This window comes from Schistocerca piceifrons, chromosome 8, assembly GCF_021461385.2.
Source record: "Schistocerca piceifrons isolate TAMUIC-IGC-003096 chromosome 8, iqSchPice1.1, whole genome shotgun sequence".
In the NCBI taxonomy this organism is placed as follows: domain Eukaryota; kingdom Metazoa; phylum Arthropoda; class Insecta; order Orthoptera; family Acrididae; genus Schistocerca; species Schistocerca piceifrons.
In genome coordinates, this window is record NC_060145.1 from 279,665,694 (window position 1) to 279,687,424 (window position 21,731).

General features: G+C 41.4%; 1 protein-coding gene across 1 annotated transcript in view; it reads right to left on the reverse strand.

The window, feature by feature from the left end:
• Positions 1–21,731, reverse strand: part of LOC124711575 (cubilin-like) — a gene marked incomplete in the record, with an annotated part of 644,865 nt that overhangs the window by 113,979 nt on the left and 509,155 nt on the right. Inside the window, 2 exon segments of the mRNA XM_047241722.1 lie at positions 405–534; positions 19,200–19,397. Coding sequence (XP_047097678.1) covers positions 405–534; positions 19,200–19,397 — 328 coding nt within the window.

Sequence of the window (21,731 nt, forward strand, 5' to 3'; positions counted from 1 at the left end):
TATTCACTTACAGCTTATAATGAAGTTGACACTTAAATGCCCAAAAAATGCCACAGACTAGGTTCACATAACCACACAAGAAAAGTAGGTCAGTTACAGTTGAGATGACAATAATATTTGTTTAAAGTAATAGCTTTTGTAATACTTTTGGCTCCACAGAAAATGTAAAATGAGGAACAAATACTTTGCTTTAAAGGGGCTTCAATTTCACACAGAGATCTGAATGAAAAATTTATATTGTCAGCACATACTAGTGGCTGCCTCATCTGTGGATTTAAAAGCATCTGTGGAATGATGCACATACATAGCCTTTTATGTTTTAAACCCCACATATATTGGACTGTTTAACTCAAAATTAATAATATATACAGCTAGTTTTAATTCAAATTTTGCAGCTTTCCTACCTAAGAACAACGATTTTATTTGCTGGTGCAACAATTTGCCACGTACAGTTCAGCATTGCGTAATCATCTGGTTGTTGCATTGACCAAGGAGACTTGATTATTCCAGGAGAAGACATAACACCTCCGCATGCTGAAACACAAACAAGAAACCACGGCAGTTTCAACATAGATTGCAAGGGCAATATCTGAACACAAAAACATAAAAGAGGCCATTTTCTATTATTATTATCATCAAATTACAACAACAAAAGTACAGGAACAAAATGAATACCCTTAAATAAAGCTCACGAACATTTTTTTTTGGTGTATTTTCAATCATGCATGGGAAGGACACTCATTGTTACACATAAATCCTGCTTGTGCCCTGACATTCATTTCTATGTCTTGTTAACTTCAAAATACCTCTGACAAAGGTGTTTCAGAAAGCTAAGTGGTAAGTACCATTCAATAAACATAAAATATGAACCAGTATAAACCACATCTGAAGATAAATTGTAAAAGATTCAATGAAATAACATTTTCAAAACGTATTTTATCTTCTTTACTACGAAATACTTACATGTTGTCAGCACATTTGATGAGACACTAAAACAACAAAATGAGGTGGCAATTCTGTATATACAGTGATAAATGACATAAACAATATTAATCACATGGTGAATCCATGCACAACCCCCTCCCTCACATTCTCCCAACTTCAAAAAGTACATAAAAACAACCATTCCAGCTGCATCATAGTAGCAGGCTTTAAAGCTAGTAATAGAATACACCTTAGTCCTGGTTGATCAGCACCTCCAACCCATCACATAGAGCTTTCTACATAACAGATACTAATCAGTTCCTGACATGTATCAAAATTGGTTCCGATTCTTCTCCCATCTGAAACCTTTGCTGTCACTTCTGGTGTGACCACTATTTACACTAACATCCCACATACATGCAGACTCTCAGCTCTAGAACCTACCTCTCCCAACAAACACCTAAAAGTCTTCGTAAACCCTCACTTATTGTCCCCCTACTCAACTTTACCTTTACCTATAATGACTTCACTTAGAAGTTTGGAACCTACAAACAAATCCAGGTAACAGATATGGGAACCTTGATCGTAATATCTTGTGCCAATCTTCCCATAGACAGCATGGGAGAGGGATTCCTTATGACTCACAAGCTGGGCCTCCTGTCTTGGTACAGATTTATCATGACATATCTGTGGTCTGGACTCATGATGATGAAGAACCACTCTACTTTCTGCAAAAGAATAACTTCTTTTCACAGCTTAAATTCACCTGGCTATTTTCAAAGTCTTGACTTCCTCATGACTGGAACCCAATTCCAAAAGGCAGTGCATAAGAAACCAACCGACAAGCCTATACTTTGACAGGTGCCACTACGTCCACATCAAATCTTCTTTCCAAACAGCATAAGCACCACAGCAAACATATCTGCCCTAAACAACTAACAAACAGAAATTATTCTTCTGGACAGTATTCTCCTCTTACCAACTCCCAATTCCAAAAACTCAAAACATCCCTCCTGTCACACAATACCCAACACACTACTCTGCTACGGCTTTGGCTTTTTCAAGGAAAACACTGAAATGAGATCCTTTCTCTCTGATATTCTCCTCACTCCATACTTGGGTTGCCTTCCATTGTACTCCAAACCATTACCCCTACATTAATATTGCTAAGCCTGCAATAATTCCTGCTGTGAACCCTGTCCACATACCATCCCATTGCCACCTACTCCAATCTCACCACTGGTAATTATACAATTCAAAATGCAGAGAAACTTTAAAAACTACACATGTTGTTAATTAAGTAACTTGTATCCACTGTGCAGTATTTGCTATAGGAATGAACACAGCTACACTGGCTAGGCGCATGGAACGGCATAAAAGAACTCTATGCAATAGGGATATGCAGCAGACAGTCATTGAACATGCGCTATGGCATGACCCAAGAGACCTAAGTGCATGCTGCATGAGATATTATTAATGATGCCTGGTAGGTGCCTACTGCCGTACCATGATTTGTTTGTAGGTGACCACTATCTTGGCCAAGGGCGGGGACATCCTATCCACTTTCTTTCAGAACCTGAACACCGCTCCCCCCCCCCCCCCCCCCCCTCTTGTTTGCTTCACCTTATCCCCTTGAACTCTGTCCACGTCAAACCTACTAACCACCTGCTGCAATACCTCCACCTCAACAACTGCTGCCACCCACATCATAACAAGAAGTCCCTTTCATACAACCTAGCCACCCATGGTTGTCACATATGTAGTAAGGAGCATCCCCTCTACAAATGTGCCAAAGATCTCACTGAGGCCTTCACAAACTGAAGTTGCCCTAACAACCTTGTTTGGAAACAGGTATCCAGTGCCCTGTCTCTCCTGTTACCCACCACCTTCCTCGTACCCACCATCTGGCCATAAAGGAGCACTCCTCTCACAACTGGAGCAAGTAAATTGTATTCAACATCAGAGTTTCAACTACCTTCTTGTCATGCCCTGAAATGAGGTATATCCTGCCAATATCCTTCCCACCACTCTCACTGTGGTACTCCACCATCCAGTGAACATATGTCATATCCTTGATCATACCTAATCCACTTCTGCTCCCAACCCCTTGCCTCAAGACCCATATCCCTGCAATAGAACTAGATGCAAGACTGTCCTATCACCCTCTAACTACTACAGACCTGTCACAGGCATCTATTTTCCAATAAAGGCAGGGCTACCTGTGAAAACAGCCATGACAACTAACAAGCTGTCTGTCCACATGAATGTGCACTGACAAAATGTGGCCAAGAGACAGCTGGGTCATCCAATTGCTGAACATTTCCTTTGTTTTCATGATTGCCTGGCCTCTATCTCTTCCTGTTGGTCTAGAATCACGAAATTTGATGAGAAGCAAGGTTTCAGTGAAGAAGTAAAGGAAACAATCCAAAAACTGTTAATCTGTAATTATATCACATAATTTTTTTCCCATTTGTTGTCTGTCTATCCATATGTCTGTCTGTCTGTGTGTCTATCTGTTAAGCTGCTTTTGCTCAGGAACAGGTATCAAGTTGAAATTTACGTCAATTACAAAGGTCTACTGTTCTTTGGTGATGTAAAAAATGGAAGCTTCTAAGTCAATGAAATAAAAAGATACAGTCATTTATGTCACACATATTGATTCTCACAAACTCACTCATCAAAACCTGAAAATGAATTACCTGAGTAGAGGGTGATTTTTTTCCAGAATGTACAAACTCTAGGCATTGATCGGTGACAGGATGCAGAACAAAAAAGATCTAATGAAGTTATGTCCATAAAAGCATGGTTTCCATGCTAGAGACCATTTATTCAATCATACATTGTTATAGAGGCTGTGGTCTAATAGGCGCTGTATCATGCAGCCAGAGTTACAGTATGTGTTAAAAATGGTTTCCATGTGCCTCAAAGGACGTGTGTATATGTCATAGCATGTTGTCTCGCACATTCACATCAGCCAGGCTGCATCCAAACACTGTCAAAGCAGCATGAACACGCTGCTCTAGTGTCTCCACATTTGGAATGGGCTCTGTATACATGACACTTCTGAGATGGCACCATAATCAGGAATCATATGGATTGAGATCCAGTAAATGAGAAGGTCATGCAACGGGACCCCTCACCTGATCCGTTGACCAAAAAAGACATGACAGAGATGTGTCCAGATGTTAACGGCAAAGTGGGCTGCAGCACCATCATGTAGCAGCCACATAACCTTTCGAATCATCAATGGCACTTCTTCCAGCAGGGGAGGCAAAGTCGCCCACAAGAAACACCAATAGTTCTGGACTGTTAGGCAATGTGGAAGGAAGGCTGGTCCCAAAATACGGTTGCCAATTACCCCAGCCCACACATTGCGACACATTGTGGTTGCACTGATGCTGATGATTCGCTGTCACCATATTATGGGGATACTGCATACTATCCTATAGATGACTGTTATGAAAGCTGAAGATACTAGTCCACGTAAAGGTGGCCTCATCTCATCCATGAATAGGATAGATGACACAAAACCCGGAATCATGGTTGCCTTGTAAAGAAACCTATGACAAAACTGCTCACAATATTTACTTTGTACTGTCAGGCCACCTGTGGTCATCTTCCACAGTGTTAATCACATTTTCCTCCAAGTCTGGTGTCCAAATATTTTGGGTACATCCTTCATGATTTCTTGCTTTCTGTAATGACCGTCTCAGAAAATTGGTGAAACACTTTTGCAAACATTGAATGCTGTGATTGTTGTTGGTGTGGACAGGTCTCCTGATACAACCTTGCCATCTGCGTTCCGTAAGTAAACACCATGTTGCCAAGCTTTCAATTTGAATACAGACCCATTGTGTACAATGCTGTATCACAACCACTAAAAGGTGAGTCAATAAGAGAAGTGAACAGACACAATATTACCAATTACTATGGCAGAAGAGGGCATCAGAGCATGATGTATGAGGAACAGTAGCACCCTCTGGGAGGAAACCATGGATATCGTGACTGTGGCTGCATGGTACAGTGCATTTTAGACTACATCTCTGTGACAAAGTATGACTGAATAAATGGTCTCTAGCATGGAAACCATGACATAAGTTCATTAGACCCTTTTTGTTACGTATCCTCTCATCAATCAATCCTTAGAGTTCCACAGTGGAAAAAATCACCCTGTATACATAATGAAGTTTGTACAGAAATATCAGTATGCAAGCCATACTTACACTTGTCCAGTTATTATTGGTAAAGTATTTTCACTCATCTGTAATATTTGTGTGTTGTTACATAATAATTCTCTATATAATAATTACAGATCAGAAAGTTCCCTTTATTACTTGGAATTATCCTTTGGTCAGTTCCTCCTCCTTCAATGCCTCTATGGTTTTCAGCAATGTTGAACCTTCCCTCAGTAGTGTCATTTAGTGCAGTGACGTCTGAGACTTTGTCCATGCTGCTGTCGTTCACCAAAGAATTCCTTCAAAGACAATTGGGCTCCTCACATTTGTGTCAATTTTTGCATACCACTGTGACCTCATCCTCCTGAAGCGTCAGTGCTCAACTCGCCAGTTGACCCAGCATAGAGAATCGTGGTCCATCACATGGTGAATACGGACAGAACTTGTTGATGGCCAAAATAATTGCAAGGCGCTCTTTCTCAATTGTAGAGTAGTTCATCTCAGGATTGTAGAATACTCTGTGAATAAATGCTATTACTTTTTCAGCAACTTCCTATATTTGTACCAGAACTGCATCTATCCCGTATCAGCTAGCATCAGTGTCAAGTTCTGTCTCAGAATTTTCACCATGCAGTGCTGGGCTTGGGAGGATGTTAGCACTTCCTAAGAACAAGGAAAGATCTTTTATGCACTTTGTTCCAGGAAAATTTGGTGTCTCCCTGTAGTAGTTCTTGCAAGGAACGTGCCTTGGTAGAGAAGCCCTTTATGAATCACCAGTAGCACAAACACATTCCAACAAAAGTTCTCACATCACAAACATGACGAGGGCTCAAAAAATTAGTGACTGGTCTTATTTTCTCTGCATCAGGACAGACTCCTGCCATTAACCAGATAATCCTAAATGTTTGTTTCTTGAGTGACAAAAAGGTACTTTTTTTGGACTCTAGCAGAGACCTGCAGTCTCAAAATACTACAACACAGATGTTAGATGTTCTTCAAATGTCTTCAAAAAATGACAGTGTCATCCAGACAGCAAAGAGATGTAATTTATTTAAGGTGTCAAAGCAAGTTGCTCATCATACACTTGGAGGTGGCTGGAGAATTACATAGACCCAGCAGCATAACTTTGAACTCACGGACCCATGACACATTATGAAGGCAGTCTTTTCCCAATCTTCTCCAATAACCTCAGTTTGCCAGTATCCTGCCTACATGCCCACAGTTGTGAAATACTTTGCCCCTTTCAAACAGTCTAGGGTGTCATCAATATGTGGCAAATGATAAATGTATTTCTTTTTGATTTTGTTTAGTTAGCAGGTAACAGGGGAACATCCCATGCCATCCTTCTTCTTCACAAAGACTACAGAAGAGGACCAAGGACTTGCTGAAGGTTCTGTGATGTCATCTTACAACATCTTCTTGACTTCCTCCTGAATTACGCATCAATTGTTGAAGACACCCTGTATGAGATATCGGAGACAACCTATACAAATGCTGGCTAATTGGTGGATGGCCCACAGTGTTTATACAGTGCTTTATAATGGGATATTTGGTGTGTCTTTTCTCCATTCAAGATTTGAAAGTATCTGAAAACTGGTGCGTAATGGGTAGTTCTCACCGATATTGTTTCTCAGAGAGGCCAGGTCCTACTGGCAGCTTAACAGTAACTTCTGCCACTGCATTGTCTGTAGTGGTAGCAGAGCATGATTCTTTGTTGATGGCTCTGAGTTACCTGTCTTTGACTAATTTGGTTCTTCCTATGAAAGTACTTTTAAGGCTGAGTTGTGGCTGCTCATTACAGTTAGTGATCAAAATTTCTCCTGAACATCTGCAAGTGCTTATGATCATCAGTGGCGTTTATTTCGTGAGCTTGGGTAGCTTTTTGTGATCAACAAAAATTTCACAGTTTGACTGAGAATCTACATTGATGACTGGAACTCATCTCACTGATGATGGCAGGATAATATCTTCAATGGCAAACACTGCACTTGTTGGAACAGCTTCATTAACCTAGAGCACAGATTTTCAATACTCTATGACTGCCTGTGATGCCTGCAAGAACTCCCATCCAAGAATAAAATTATGACTTCAGTCTTTCTAAACAACAGTTTCAAAGGGTTGTGTTCTGTCACTGATATTTATTCTTGCAAAACATGTTCCCATCAGCTGGATGAATTTCCCCTTTTTCACATTGAAACATTCACTGTCATGAACATAGCATTCTATAGCTGGTAACAATAAGCATTTGACATAACAGAAAAGGAGCCCCTTAGTCAGTACCTAGACAGGATGGCCATCAATGAGATTTCCTGACAACTTGGTAAATGCCATATGGGAGGATTTTCATCTACGGTGGCCTCTCCTTCATAGAGGTTGCTCCACTTAAGTTTTTGGGAGCTAGGAAAGCAGCTGGCAGCTCGGTACAGTGATGGGGAACAGCAATGGCATGTTGGGGAATGACCTCGTCCATTGTATGGCGATAAGCTTCATCCCACAGGACGACTATAATCATCTGCCGTTGAATGGTGTCAACATAACTGTTGTTATGGTTGACAACTGGTGACACAGTGGCTGTCAACAACTTGTCTTCTTTCTCTGCAACAGCATACATCAAGTCCACAGCGTCCATAGTGAAAACAGACTGCTGTGCTGACATCTATCCTCCAAATATCTACACTCATGCTCATAAATTAAGGATAATGCTGATACACGGTGAACAATGCTCTGGTGGCTGGTACGGTCATCGCACGGTGGCGCTGGCAGCAGTCCACATACGCAGAGCTGTGTTGGTGCATGTCAGAGTACGGTGAAGCGAGTAAGGGAGAAGACATTTTCAGAGGTGCTAATGGTGACTGTGTGTGGAAAATGGCTCAAATAACACATATTGATGACGTTACGAGGGGTAGAATAGTCGGGCGACTGGAGGCTGGTCAAACACAGCAGATCGTAGCACGGGCCCACCGTGTGCCACAAAGTGTGATCTGAAGATTATGGCAATGATTCCAGTAGACAGGAAACGTATCCAGGCGCTACAGTACTGGACTTCCACAGTGTACAACACCACAAGAAGACCGATATCCCACCATCAGTGCCCATAGATGGCCACAGAATACTGCAGGTAGCTTGCTTGGCACCTTACCGCAGCCACTGGAACAGATGTCTCTAGACACACAGTCTACAGATGACTGAACAGGCATGGTTTATTTGCCCAGAGACCTGCAAGGTGCATTCCACTGACCCCTGGTCACAGGAGAGCCCATAAAGCCTGGTGTAAGAACACAGTACATGGTCATTGGAACAGTGGTCCCAGATTATGTTCACGGATGAGTCCAGGTATAGACTGAACAGTGATTCTTGCTGGGTTTTCATCTGGCATGAACCAGGAACCAGGTCCTTCAAAGGGACCTATATGGAGGTCACGGTTTGATGATGTGGGGTGGGATTATGATCGGTGCACATACACCCCTACATGTCTTTGACAGAGGAACTTAACACGTCAGGTGTGTCGGCACATCATTTTGCACCAGTATGTCTGCCTTTTCAGGGGTGCAGTGGGTCCCACCTTCCTCCTGATGGATTATAACGCACAGCCCCACTGAGCTGCCATCGTGGAGGAGTGCCCTGAAACATAAGATATCAGTCGAATGGAGTGGCCTGACTGTTGTCCAGACCTAAACCCCATCAAGCACATCTAGGATGCTCTTGGTCGACGTATCGCTGCCCATCTTCAAACCCTTAGGACACTTCAGGAGCTCTGACAGGCACTGGTGCAAGAATGGAAGGCTATAGCCCAGCAGCTGCTCAACCAACTGATCCAGAGTATGCCAACCAGTTGTGCGGCCTGTGTACGTGTACATGGTGATCATATCCCGTATTGATGTCAGGGTACATGTGCAGGAAACAGTGGCGTTTTGTAGCACATGTGTTTCGAGACAGTTTTCTCAACTTATTACCAATACTGTGGACTTACAGATCTGTGTCGTGTGTGTTCCCTATGTGTCTATGCTATTAGTGCCAGTTTTGTGTAGTGCCATGTTGTGTGGCACCACATTCTGCAATTATTCTTAATTTATGAGCACAAGTGTATTTTTCTATTGGGCATTATACTTGGCAGAGAAATTTGCAGTACATGAATTTGTCAGTTACTGGATTGCCGTTTGATAGCTGAGGCATACATCCAAGTTGGCCAATCCATTCTTCACGGTGCATTCAAATGGTGGTGAATTTTGGTGCCAAACGCTGATACACCTTTGTTCAACATTCTATATTTTCTCCTGACGGATGGGATCAACATTCATGGCTGATATCTCATATGTTCCTGGTCTGACATTTCTGGCTGCATAAAACTGCAGTATCTCTCCTTTACTACACGGAGTATGAAAGAGGTGAGGTCATAGTGGTCTTCTACAAATGCCATAGTGATCACATTCAGGAGGCCGTCACAGGTTTCCAGAAAACGCTGATGGGAGCCTCACATGTAGCTACCTTACTGCTGGTTGGAATCCATTGCTTTCCTAAATATATGAACTTTTCAAATGATTTACTTAATATATCCTGGTTCCTGTACATCTAGGTGATGGCTTTTACATTGCCTGATTGGAGCCATGGTGATGTATCACAACATAACCAGAATCGTCGACGAGGTACAAGATTTAGTACTGAAAGAGCATTTATTACTGACATCAATGTACAGTTACAACAGAACTCATTTCATGGTCAGAGAGCGCTGCTGTTACACATACATTGAATATTCCAGAACAAACAAACATTACAAACATAAGAAGCTTTGATAATCTTCCAGAAATGATACATACACAGGGAAATAACCAATATTTGATCATGATAGGGTTTCAACTGATGGCCCACATCATGCCAATTAGCAATGCTAGCTGCTGCTCTACAATGTATGCAGCAAAACTCACAACAATATACAGTCCTTGTTGTTGGGAATCAGAACTCAAAGAAACTTGTACCACAACCTGAAGCTGTTAACATCCTACAGTCAGTTCTGTACAACAGTCATATTTAAATAAACAGGTGAGAAAGAATCCATCTCCACACACATGTCCTTCTCTCAAGCTGTCCTGATTCTTTGTCTTCACTTAGCACTGTTGCATTCTTTCTGTAGCAATCTGTAGCTTTCAAGCACACTGAAGAGCATTGGTCCCTAATAGAATCTTTAAATGTCAAGACATTTTGTGTTTCAGCACTGGAAGGTGTTTTGTTTAGACATTAAGGAATTCTTTGCTTAATAGACTACGCATCATAGGAAGCATTAATTTACTGCAATTTATAAATCTAAGCCCCCCATGAACCAAGGACCTTGCCATTGGTGGGGAGGCTTGCGTGCCGAAGTGATGCAGATAGCCGTACCGTGGGTGCAACCCCAATGGAGCTGGGTATCTGTTGAGAGGACAGACAAATGTGTGGTTCCTGAAGAAGGGCAGCAGCCTTTTCAGTAGTTGCAGGGCAACAGTCTGGATGATTTACTGATCTGACCCTGTAACATTAACCAAAACAGCCTTGCTGTGCTGGTACTGTGAACGGCTGAAAGCGAGAGGAAACTACAGCCGCAACTTTTGATGAGGGCATTTAGCTTTACTATATCGTTAAATGGTGATGGCATCCTCTTTGGTAAAATATTCCAGAGGTAAAATAGTCCCCCATTCGAATCTCCGGCAGGCGGAGACTAGTCAGGAGGACATGGTTATCAGGAGAAACAAAACTAGCAATCTACAGATTAGAGTGTGGAATGTCACATCCCTTAATCGGGCAGGTAGATTACAAAATTAAAAAATGGAAATGGATAGGTTAAAGTTAGATGTAGTGGGGATTAGTGAAGTTTGGTGGCAGGAGGAACAAGACTTCTGGTCAGGTAAGTAGGTTTAAGAATGAATAACAGATAGGAGCTCAGGTCAGCTACTACAAACAGCACAGTGAATGCATTATTGTAGCCAAGATAGACATGAAGCCCACACTTACCACAGTAGTAAAAGTTTATATGTCAACTAGCTCGACAGATGACAAAGACATAGAAGAAATGTATGATGAGATAAAAGAAATTATTCAGATAGTGAAGGGAGATGAAAATTTAAGAGTCACAGGTGACTGGAATTCGATAGTAGGAAAAAGAACAGAAGGGAAAGTAGTAGGTGAATATGGAATGGGGGTAAGGAATGAAAGAGGATGCTGCCTGGTAGAATTTTGCACATAGCATAACTTGATTATAGCTAACTCTTGGTTTAAGAATCATGAAAGAAGGTTGTATATGTGGATGAGGCCTGGAGACACTGGAAGGTTTCAGATAGATTATGTCATGGTAAGACAGAGATTTGAGAACCAGGTTTTAAATTGTGAGACATTTCCAGGGGCAGGTGTGCACTCTGACCATAATCTATTCGTTATGAACTGTAGATAAAAACTGAAGAAACTACAAAGAGGTGGGAATCTAAGGAGATGGGACTTGGATGAACTGAAAGAACCAGAGGTTGTAGAGAGAGCATTAGGGAACGATTGACAGGAACGGGGAAAAGTAATACAGTAGAAGAAGAATGGGTAGCTTTGAGAGATGAAATAGTGAATGCAGCAGAGGATCAAGTAGGTAAAAGTAGAGGTCTAGTAGAAATCCTCAGGTAACGGAAGAGCTACTGAATTTAATTGATAAAAGGAGAAAATATAAAAATGCAGTAAATGAAGCAGGCAAAAAGGAATACAAAAAGTCTCAAAAATGAGATCGACCAGAAGTCCAAAATGGCTAAGCAGGGATGGCTAGAGGATAAAAGTAAGGGTGTAGAGGCATAGATAACTAAGGGTAAGATAGATACTGCTTAGAGGAAAATTAAAGAGACCTTTGGAGAAAAAAGAACAACTTATATGAATATCAAGGGCTCAGATGGAAAACCAGTACTAAGCAACGAAGGGAAAGCAGAAAGTTGGAAGGAGAGTATAGATGGTCTATACAAGGGCGATGTACTTGAGGGCAATATTATGGAGATGGAAGAGGATGTAGATGATGATGAAGTGGGAGATATATTACTGCGTGAAGAATTTGACAGAGCACTGAAAGACCTAAGTCAAAACAAGGCCCCAGGAGTATGCAACATTCTATTAGAACTACTGATAGCCATGACAAAACTCTACCATCTGGTGAGCAAGATGTAAGAGACTGGTGAATACCCTCAGACTTCAAGAAGAATATTATTATTCCAATTCCAAAGAAAGCAGGTGTTGACAGGTGTGAAAGTTACCAAACTATCAGCTATATAAGTCACAGCTGCAAAATAGTTACTCGAATTCTTTTCAGATGAATGGAAAAACTGATAGAAGCTGACCTTGGGGAAGACCAGTTTGGATCCCGTAGAAATGTCGGAACACATGAGGCAACACTGACCCTATGACTTACCTTAGAAGATAGGTTACAGAAAAGTAAACCTACAGTTCTAGCATTTGTAGACTTAGAGAAGGCTTTTGACAATCTTGACTGGAATATTCCCTTTCAAATTCTGAAGGTGGCAGGTGTCAAATACAGGGAGCGAAAGGCTATTTACAATTTGTACAGAAACCAGATGGCAGTTATAAGAGTAGAGGGACATGAAAGGGAATCAGTGGTTGAGAAGGGAGGGTGACAGGGTTGTAGCTTATCCCCGATGTTATTCATTCTGTATATTGAGCACACAGTAAAGGAAATAAAAGAAAAACCTGGAGTAGGAATTAAAATCCATGGAGAAGAAATAAAAACACTGAGGTTAACCGATGACGTTGTAATTCTGTCAGAGACAGCAAAGGACTTGGAAGAGAAGTTGAACGGAATGAACAGTGTCTTGAAAGAAGGATTTAAGATGAACATCAACAAAAGCAAAACTAAGATAATGGAATGTAGTCTAATTAAATCAGGTGATGCTGAGGGAATTAGATTAGGAAATGAGGCTCTTAAAGTAGTTGATGAGTTCTGCTATTTGCGGAGCAAAATAACTGATGGTTGTTGAAGTAGAGAGGATAAAAATGTAGACTAGCAATGGCAAGAAAAGTATTTCTGAAGAAGAGAAACTTTTTAACACTGAGTATAGATTTTAAGTGTCAGGAAGTCTTTTCTAAAAGTATTTGTATGGAGTGTAGCCACCTATGGATGTGAAACATGGATGATAAATAATTAGACAAGAAGAGAATAGAATCTTTGAAATGTGGTGCTACAGAAGAATGCTGAAGATTAGAAAGATAGATCATGTAACTAATGAGGATGTACTGAATAGAATTGGGGAGAAGAGGAATTTGTGGCACAACTTGACTAGAAGAAGAGATCAGTTGGTAGGACACATTCTGAGGCAGGTGTAGGATGCAGTAGTTACTTGGAGACGAAGAAGCTTGCACAGGATAGAGTAGTATGGAGAGTTGCATCAAACCAGTCTATAGGCTTAAGACCACAACAACAACGTAAGTCTAAGGTCATGTTTATCTTCATCGTGTATCTCTAAATAAATGTTTGTTATCTGCAGTTATACAAGTGCCAATATCTTGTGTGCTAACGTGGCTGATGTAGCATAACACACACGTAAGTAGTACCGTTGTGACTGATCACAAAATTTTCAAAATACAAAAATGAAAAACTCCACAAGCACTCAAAGTCCACCGTGTGATTACCACCATTCTCGCCTCACAGTCCAGTGGTCTGGTTTGGGCAGGTGTGAGCCACTTTTCATTACACGGGAATAGCCACAGAATCTATTAAGTTTGCTTTGGTGCCCAGTCAGCTCAGCCAACACTATGTGGCTGAAGTTGATGACACGATCACAGCATCTCCCACACAAGTTTCATACAGTTAACTGAAGACAGAATTGATTCACTGAATGTCTACATCACAATAAATGCATGTGCATTAAGTGTTAATGCAAGAAGACATCAGCGGCAGGATGCTTTTGCAATACCTAAGGCACATGCATGGTAAAGTCAACATGAGAACTGTACCCAAAACATTACTTCATATGCTCTGGGGTATCTATCTAAAGCCATAGTAGCATCTCAGCAAAACTGCCCTTGGACATCAATGCAGATCTGACTGACAGGACTCAGGATGCAATAATCCTGTCATCAATCAGTACTGTAGTTGTACCATGCAACAGTGTCTCATCATTGTCACTCATGTGGGCAGATTAGGATTGCCTGTCAAATGCTCTAGCTAGTGAACTCAGTGAACTGCTGGCTCAACACAGTTACAGGAAAATCATTACTGTAGAAAATCCTACAGTTATTCCGAAACATACTTGTCAGTTGTAAGTAAAACAGAGCAATCACATACAAAATGTTGATATCACCAGAAATTTGAGGAGCTGGTGTGCAGGTGTACCTCACCTTGAACATATCCAAATGGCAGGAGCAGTTGCAAATAGGTGCACCAATTCCTGGACAGTTGTCTCTCAGTGTCTCTATATTAGTGACATTGGCTTGGATATGTGCAATTTCCCATGGACTTTCCTGTATAATTGCCGGCCAACTTATTTCTCCCTTTCCACTGTTAACAACTCATTAATTGTCACTTATGATTCAGAGCATATGTATCTGGACTTGGACCTGTATCATGCCTTCATTTGGAATTTTACTGTTGTAGACGTCACGGAGCATATAATCTGTGCCAACCTTCTGGCACATTACCATCTGTAACCTGATGTAGTAAATGCATGGCACATCAATAGCATCACTGGACATTGTACTGCTGGATTCTGATGCAATGTGGTAATTTACAGCACCAAGGTAGTGCAGACAGCAGGAAACAGATCTGCCAAGTTGCTTGACCGGTTTCCTGCCCTAACCTGACCACACAGCACATGAAGGGAAGGTTCGTCACAACATTTCGCATTTTACCAAAACATCTGTGGCCCATACATTTCAACCAACATAGATGTTTAGTCCCCAATCATCTCACTATTGTAAATGCAAAGTTTAACTCAATGCTACGGGAAGAAGTTATTTGCTCTTCTTGTAGTCTTAATCTTCACCACTGCATCTGGTACTCAAAAAGGGTGGCAAATGCACATGTGGTGATTAGTGTGTGCCAAATGCTATAAGAATTCAAGAGAGATATCCAGTGCCTTTTGTTAATGGACTAAAATTAGGCTCTCGATTGTGTGACTGTGTTCTGTGTGCTGGACTGTGCGAAGGCTTTTATGGATATTTCTCTGGCAAATGAAGACATTTTAAAGACTACTATAATCACTCCATTCGAATTATTAGAAAGTCTTTATATGACATTTGGTTTGAATCATGTTGCTCAATCATGGCAGAGGTTTACTGACTCTGTGCTGCAGAGCCCGTCACCTGGTTTTCCATACTTGGATGAATCCCTGTCTTTTCAGCCACAGGACAACAATAGCAGTTACACCTGGTGGAGATTTTCAAATGCCTAGAACAGCATGATGTGGTGTTGATCAATGCTAAGTGAGTTTTTGGGGAACCTCAGATTTCCTTCTTGGGTCATCTAATTTCACTAGCAGGGTCACCATTACCAGAGAAAAGTGGAAGCTATCATGAAGGTACCACAGTCAGTATGCATCACGGTGCTATGCCATTTCTTATGGGCGCTGAATTTTTATGGGCAACATCTGCCCCACTCAGCCAAATTGGAAGAACCACTAATTGCATCTCTTACTGACCCCACAACTAAGTGGACTTCACCAACCCACTGGACAGATGACAGGAGCTCTGCTTTTAATTCAGTGAAGCAAAGCCTAGCAAATGCTGCATGCCCACACCCTGCATTGGGTGCACCACTCACATTAGTAGCTGATGCCAGTTAGTGCAGTGTTGCAGCAGCATGTTTATGGTGCTTTGCAACCACTTGCCTTCTCCTCACATAAGCTCTCCACTTCTCAGCAAAAAAGGAGTGCTTATGATTATGAGCTTCTGTCTATGTACAAAGCAATCAAGTAACTTTGACCATAGTTAGATGTCATAGAAATTATGATCTTTATCAGTCACAAGCCACTGATCAATGCTTTCAGACAAATGTTCACCATGGCAATACAAGCACCTGAATCACTGCTTAGTTCAACACAAATATTTACCACACTGGTGTTAAAAACAATGTGGCTCTTGACTGTCTGCTGCAGGTTAACACTGTGACAAAAGACATTGGTTTTGTTCAGCTCAGCTGATGAGGAACTTCAACAGTTACTGCACAATGTTTTGTCCAGCCTTCAATTACAAATCATTGACATTCCTGTTTCTGACATCAAACTGTATTGTAACATTTTCATTGAAAGGTCTCGTCCATTTCTGTGAGCCACTTTCTGTAGACATACTTTAAACAGCCTCCACAACCTATCCCACCCTGATGTTAGACCATCACCCTGCCTTGTGTCCAAACGTTTTGTCTGGCCTGGTTTGCAGAAGAATTGTCACAAATGGGCTTATATAGACCTTCAACATCAGGGCAATAAAATAGCTCATCATGTGCATGTACCCACTGGATAATTTCCAGACATGGCAATGCGAATCGTGCATGTCCACACTGATGTTGTGGGTCCAGTTCCTCCTCTTGGTGATAAATATATGGGGCGTTCAAAAAGAGACAGCCAGAGCCTGGAATGTGCAAATCGGTGACAGGAGGGTAATATCACGGTGTGTGTAACGAGGTGTGGTTATGACCAGAGCATGGAAGTTCACAACCCTCACTAGAGGGCACACGTGCACATCACGTGACTATACAGAGCTAGCAGCAGCATGCATCAATCATCCAAATGCTGCCAGTTGCATTGCAAACAGTGACATGGAGGTGTCAAAAGAAGAGCACAGAGGTGTTGTGGAAGGAGTAGGAGGAATGGACATTCACCGTTGAATGTCGCAAGTGCACGGCAAACACTGCATGTCCCTTGCAAGAGTCAAGGCATGGCACAAGCGCTTCAGGGAAGGATGAGTATCATTAACCGATGATGCACGGTCTGGAGCACACCAATGACATTGTCCAGCTGGTGAATGTCCTCATTACTCAGGACCACCGTGTGACAGTGAAAGCCGAAGCCGCTGTAGATGGATTGAGCGTTGGAAGTGTTCACACCATCATGAAGGAATGACTGCACATGTGCAAAGTGAGTGCCCAAATGGGTGCCCCACAGTCTTCAACCACACCAGAATGCATGTCAAATGGCCCACTGTCTTGCTCATCTGCAGTTTTATGCTCGGGAAGGCATGAGTGTGGCTGGAGATGAGTCATGGTGCCATCACTTCCAACCAGAATCAAAATGACAAAGTTTCCAGTGGAAGCATCCAGGGACACAACCACCAAAATAAGCCAAGGCCATCCACACAAGTGCAGGAAGGGTTATGCTGATGTTCTTCTTTGACCAAGATGACCCCTTTCTGATTCACTTCCTGCAGTACGGCACAACAATGAATGCCCACCATTACTCACAAACTTTAACCACCCTTCAGCAACCAATCAAATCCAAACGACCAGGCTATCTCACTTGTGGGGTCATTCTGCTCCCCAACAATGCAAATCCTCATACAGCCAAGATAGTCGCAGTACTCCTGCTGAAATTCAAATGAAAGGTTCTCGGCCACCCTCCATACAGTCTGGACCTCTCTTCCTGTGATTACGCCATTTTTGGTCTCCTTAAAAAGGCTCTGAGGGGCAAACAATTCACCTCAGATGACAATGTCCAGCTGTACGTGCGGAAATGGTTAAAATCACAGCCCCAGGAATTTTATGAGACAGCCATTCACTGCCTTGTGTCACAGTGGGATAAGTGTCTCAAGACCCAGGATTAATACTTCTAACATACAGGTACTGGTTTCTGTAATTATACCTCCGGCTCGTTTCTTTTTGAACGCCCCTTATATTATCTACACTGTTCATTTCACCTGTTGGCCAGAAGCTATATCAGTTGACAACATTAATTTAAAATTGAGCTTCTCACTTCATTTGTCTGCTGCACATTACTATGGGCTGTGGGAGAGAGTCTAAGTCAGAGCTGAGTTACCTAAGCAATACAGCAAATTCTGCGGCACTCTCCATCACCAGACAACCACTTACCACCTGGCGAGCAACGGCATGGTCGAACAATGGCACAATTCTTTAAAGACTGCATTAATGTGTCATGCCATCAGCTGGACAACTGCATTACTTAGTCTCATTTGTCCTTTGCACTATTTAAAAAACAGTCTTACAATCCGAGATCACAGCTGCAGGTCCATGACTCCTCACCTCTACAAACTCTGTACACAGGCCCTCATTACGTAATCAAAAGAGGAGAATGATCAATGGCTATTGGACTAAGTAATGAAACTACTACTGTCTCAAATTACAGGATAGAATCTGCATATTTATTTCTAGAAGTGTGACCTACACTTGTGCCTCAAAACCATCCTCAGCCACACACACAGGTACCACTATCCAAAACAGATGCACAATTTTGACCAAAGAATGAACTCTGGATGTTGAGTTCATTGCTTGAAAATGCATTTTGATGATGCTCCACTTCTCCCTAGGCATCTGGTATAGCAAATCAGTCACCTACAAGCCATCATTGAGTTTACAGCCCCACTGCCAGAGGTACTCTTGTTTAGACATTGGTTCTTGTTTTGTTTTGGTATGCTTCCTCGTTTTCGACAGTGAGAATTTATTCGCTCATCTTATGTTAATTTACTGCAATTTATAATGCTCATGGTGTTGATTATAATCAATGTGTCTCTGTTAATAAATTTTTGTCGTTCAGAGTTGTTTGAGTGCCAATAATTTAATGGCTGATGTACCTGAATGCAGACATAAGTAGTTCACATGGATAATGCCATAGCTGCTCTGATCCGTCATATAAACTTATGTTCTGGCTTGTATGAGTTTCCTATTAGCAAATCCCTTCCTCCTTTCACTGTATTTACAGGTTCACAATTTCAATATGTTCAAAGAGCACTTTTTTTAAAAACATGTTGCAGATATTGTCACAAAATTTAAATTGTTTTTGAAGAAACTGCATAAATCAGCAAATAAAGTGCTTTTCAGAAATGATGTTAGTTCTGTAAAGGTGGCAACATTAAATAGTATTTATCATGCAACAGAAGTGTAAGAAGCACTTAGAATATATGTTTCTCAAATAGAAAGCTTTTACTTACTGTAAACCTGGTACTTGAGCAAGAAACCACTCTTAGAAATGTATGCATCACTCCTGAAAATGATAGACAATCTGTCTCTGGATGTGACAGAAGATGGTGGTTCCTGGCCACAATATGTTCCCAAACTTGTTGGTACATTTTCCCATCTACGCAATGCACCAAATAATGTGACATTGTCAAATGAGCAATCATCACGTCCTGAAAATAGAATAAATAATCAGAAATTACATATGTCAGATGATTTTGTTAAAACTCAATGAATAGCAATTATTTGCAACTACATGCATAAATGCCAAATCTTTATCTTCTGTAGGCAACACTGGCATAGTATTCTCTATGCATAGTGTAAATACACTGATAAGCCAAACCACTGGGTGTTTATAAATGAATATCGGGCTTTTAATGCTTTATAATATTTATTACATTAAACTTACAGTTATAAACGATATGTCAAATGAAAGAGCAACTCAAACAGTTGTGTTTGGCACCAGTGCGCATGCGCAGTGTGCAATGTTTCTGCTGCGATCTGTTAGACTTGGTTGAACTTCACTGTCCCCAAGCGCTGGATAGGCCACAAGGGCCCCAATGACAGGGCTTGCTTTGCATGGCCTCCACATTCACCTGACATAATATCATGCTATTTTTTCCTTCGGGGCTTCATCAAGAATCGCTTGTATGTGCCTCTGCTACCAGCAGATCTCCCTGAATTAAGAAACCAAATTGAAGCAGCTGTTGCTACAATCACTGAAGACACACTTATCAATGTTTGGGAAGAACTCGGCTATAGACTTGATGAATGCCATGTGACAAATGGTGCTCACATTGAACATTTATAAGGTTCTTGGTAAAACTGACTGAGTTGCTCTTTCACTTGACATATCATTTATAACTGTAAGTTTAATATAATAAATATTATAAAGCGTTAAAACCCTGATATTCATTTATAAACACCCTGTACTATGACCAATGCCCACCGTAACACTGGATGTCACCTGGTGGAGTTGCAGGCAAGTGACCCAGTACCAAAAGCAAAAGTATGTAACTGGAGCAAACACAAAGGGGGATCACCTTAGCAAAGATACAAGCTGCAAATGGGGAAGTCCATTGAAATAAGCGACTTTGACAAAGGACAGATTATTATTACACCGAGCCTGTGAAAGAGTATCTCAAAAATGGCAAAGCTGATTGAATTTGAATGTTCACATGCTGCTGTCACGAGCTTCTACAGAAAGGGGTAGAAGGACTGTGAAACTACCACTAGGCGCTAAATGGTAGGACGTCTATGACTCTTCACAGAATGTGGGGTTCAGAGGCTTGTCTTCTCTGTAAAGTAGGATAGATGGTTATCTGTGGTATCTCTGCTGAAAGAACACAATGCTGATGCATTTACAATATTTTCGGAGCACACTGTTCATCGTACATTGTTGAACATGGAGCTCTGCAGGAGACCACCCATATGTGTTTGCATGTTGACTCAGTGACAGCATCAGTTATGATTACAGTGGGCACAGGACCATCAGGATACCATCATCAATCAGTAATACATGTTGGCTCTTTGGGATACTAGGGTGATGGTTGTCTCCACAAATGCCACCACTGAGGTGAATGGCTCCTCAAAACATCCAGTGTACCTCGGACGCAGGGTGGTGGGAGCAGTATTATGCTATAGAAGACATTCTCCTGCATTTGCATGGGACCTGTGGTAACAATTAAAGACATGCTGACAGCTGTGGACCACCTACATTCCTTCATGCTTGATGTGTTTCCCGACTAATGTCAGCTTTCAGCAGTATAACTGTTCCTGTCTCAGGAATGCTATAGTGGTTTGAGGAGCATGAGAGTGAACTCATGTTGATGTCTTGGTGACCAAATTCACCCGATATAAATCCTAAGGAACCCATCTGGGTTGCTATTGGGTGCCATCACCGGCTATGCAAATCAGCAGCCCATTATATATGTGAATTACATGACATATGCACAGAAATCTAATGTCACATACTTCCACAAACCTACCAATAAACTGTCTCATCCTTCATATGCAGAATCAGTGATGTATTTCGTTCAAAAGACAGACAAACAAGCTATTAACCAGGCGGTCATAATGATTTGGCTCATCAGTGTACAGTCCAAATTTATAATTACTGGAGTGACAACATTTACAATTTCTTACATTTAGACAGCATCAAATAATTTCAGAAACTAAAACAATGAAATGATATGCCTGAATGTGAAATTTATATATAACAAGAGATGTGACCATGTGTAAACAAAACCTCATAAATCATAACTGGAAATAATAAACTGTCGCTGGATGACAAATGGTTCGAAAGCCCACCAAGTGATTTTAAAAATACAATAATAATAATCATGGCATTCATAAAGACTGAATCTGATAAAGCCAGCTTTAAACAATGGGAACTCCACATTGGAATATCAAAAATTCTAAATGTGGTGCTACAGAACAATGCTGAAGATTAGATGGGTAGATCACATAACCAATGCGGAGGTATTCAACAGAATTGGGGAGAAGAG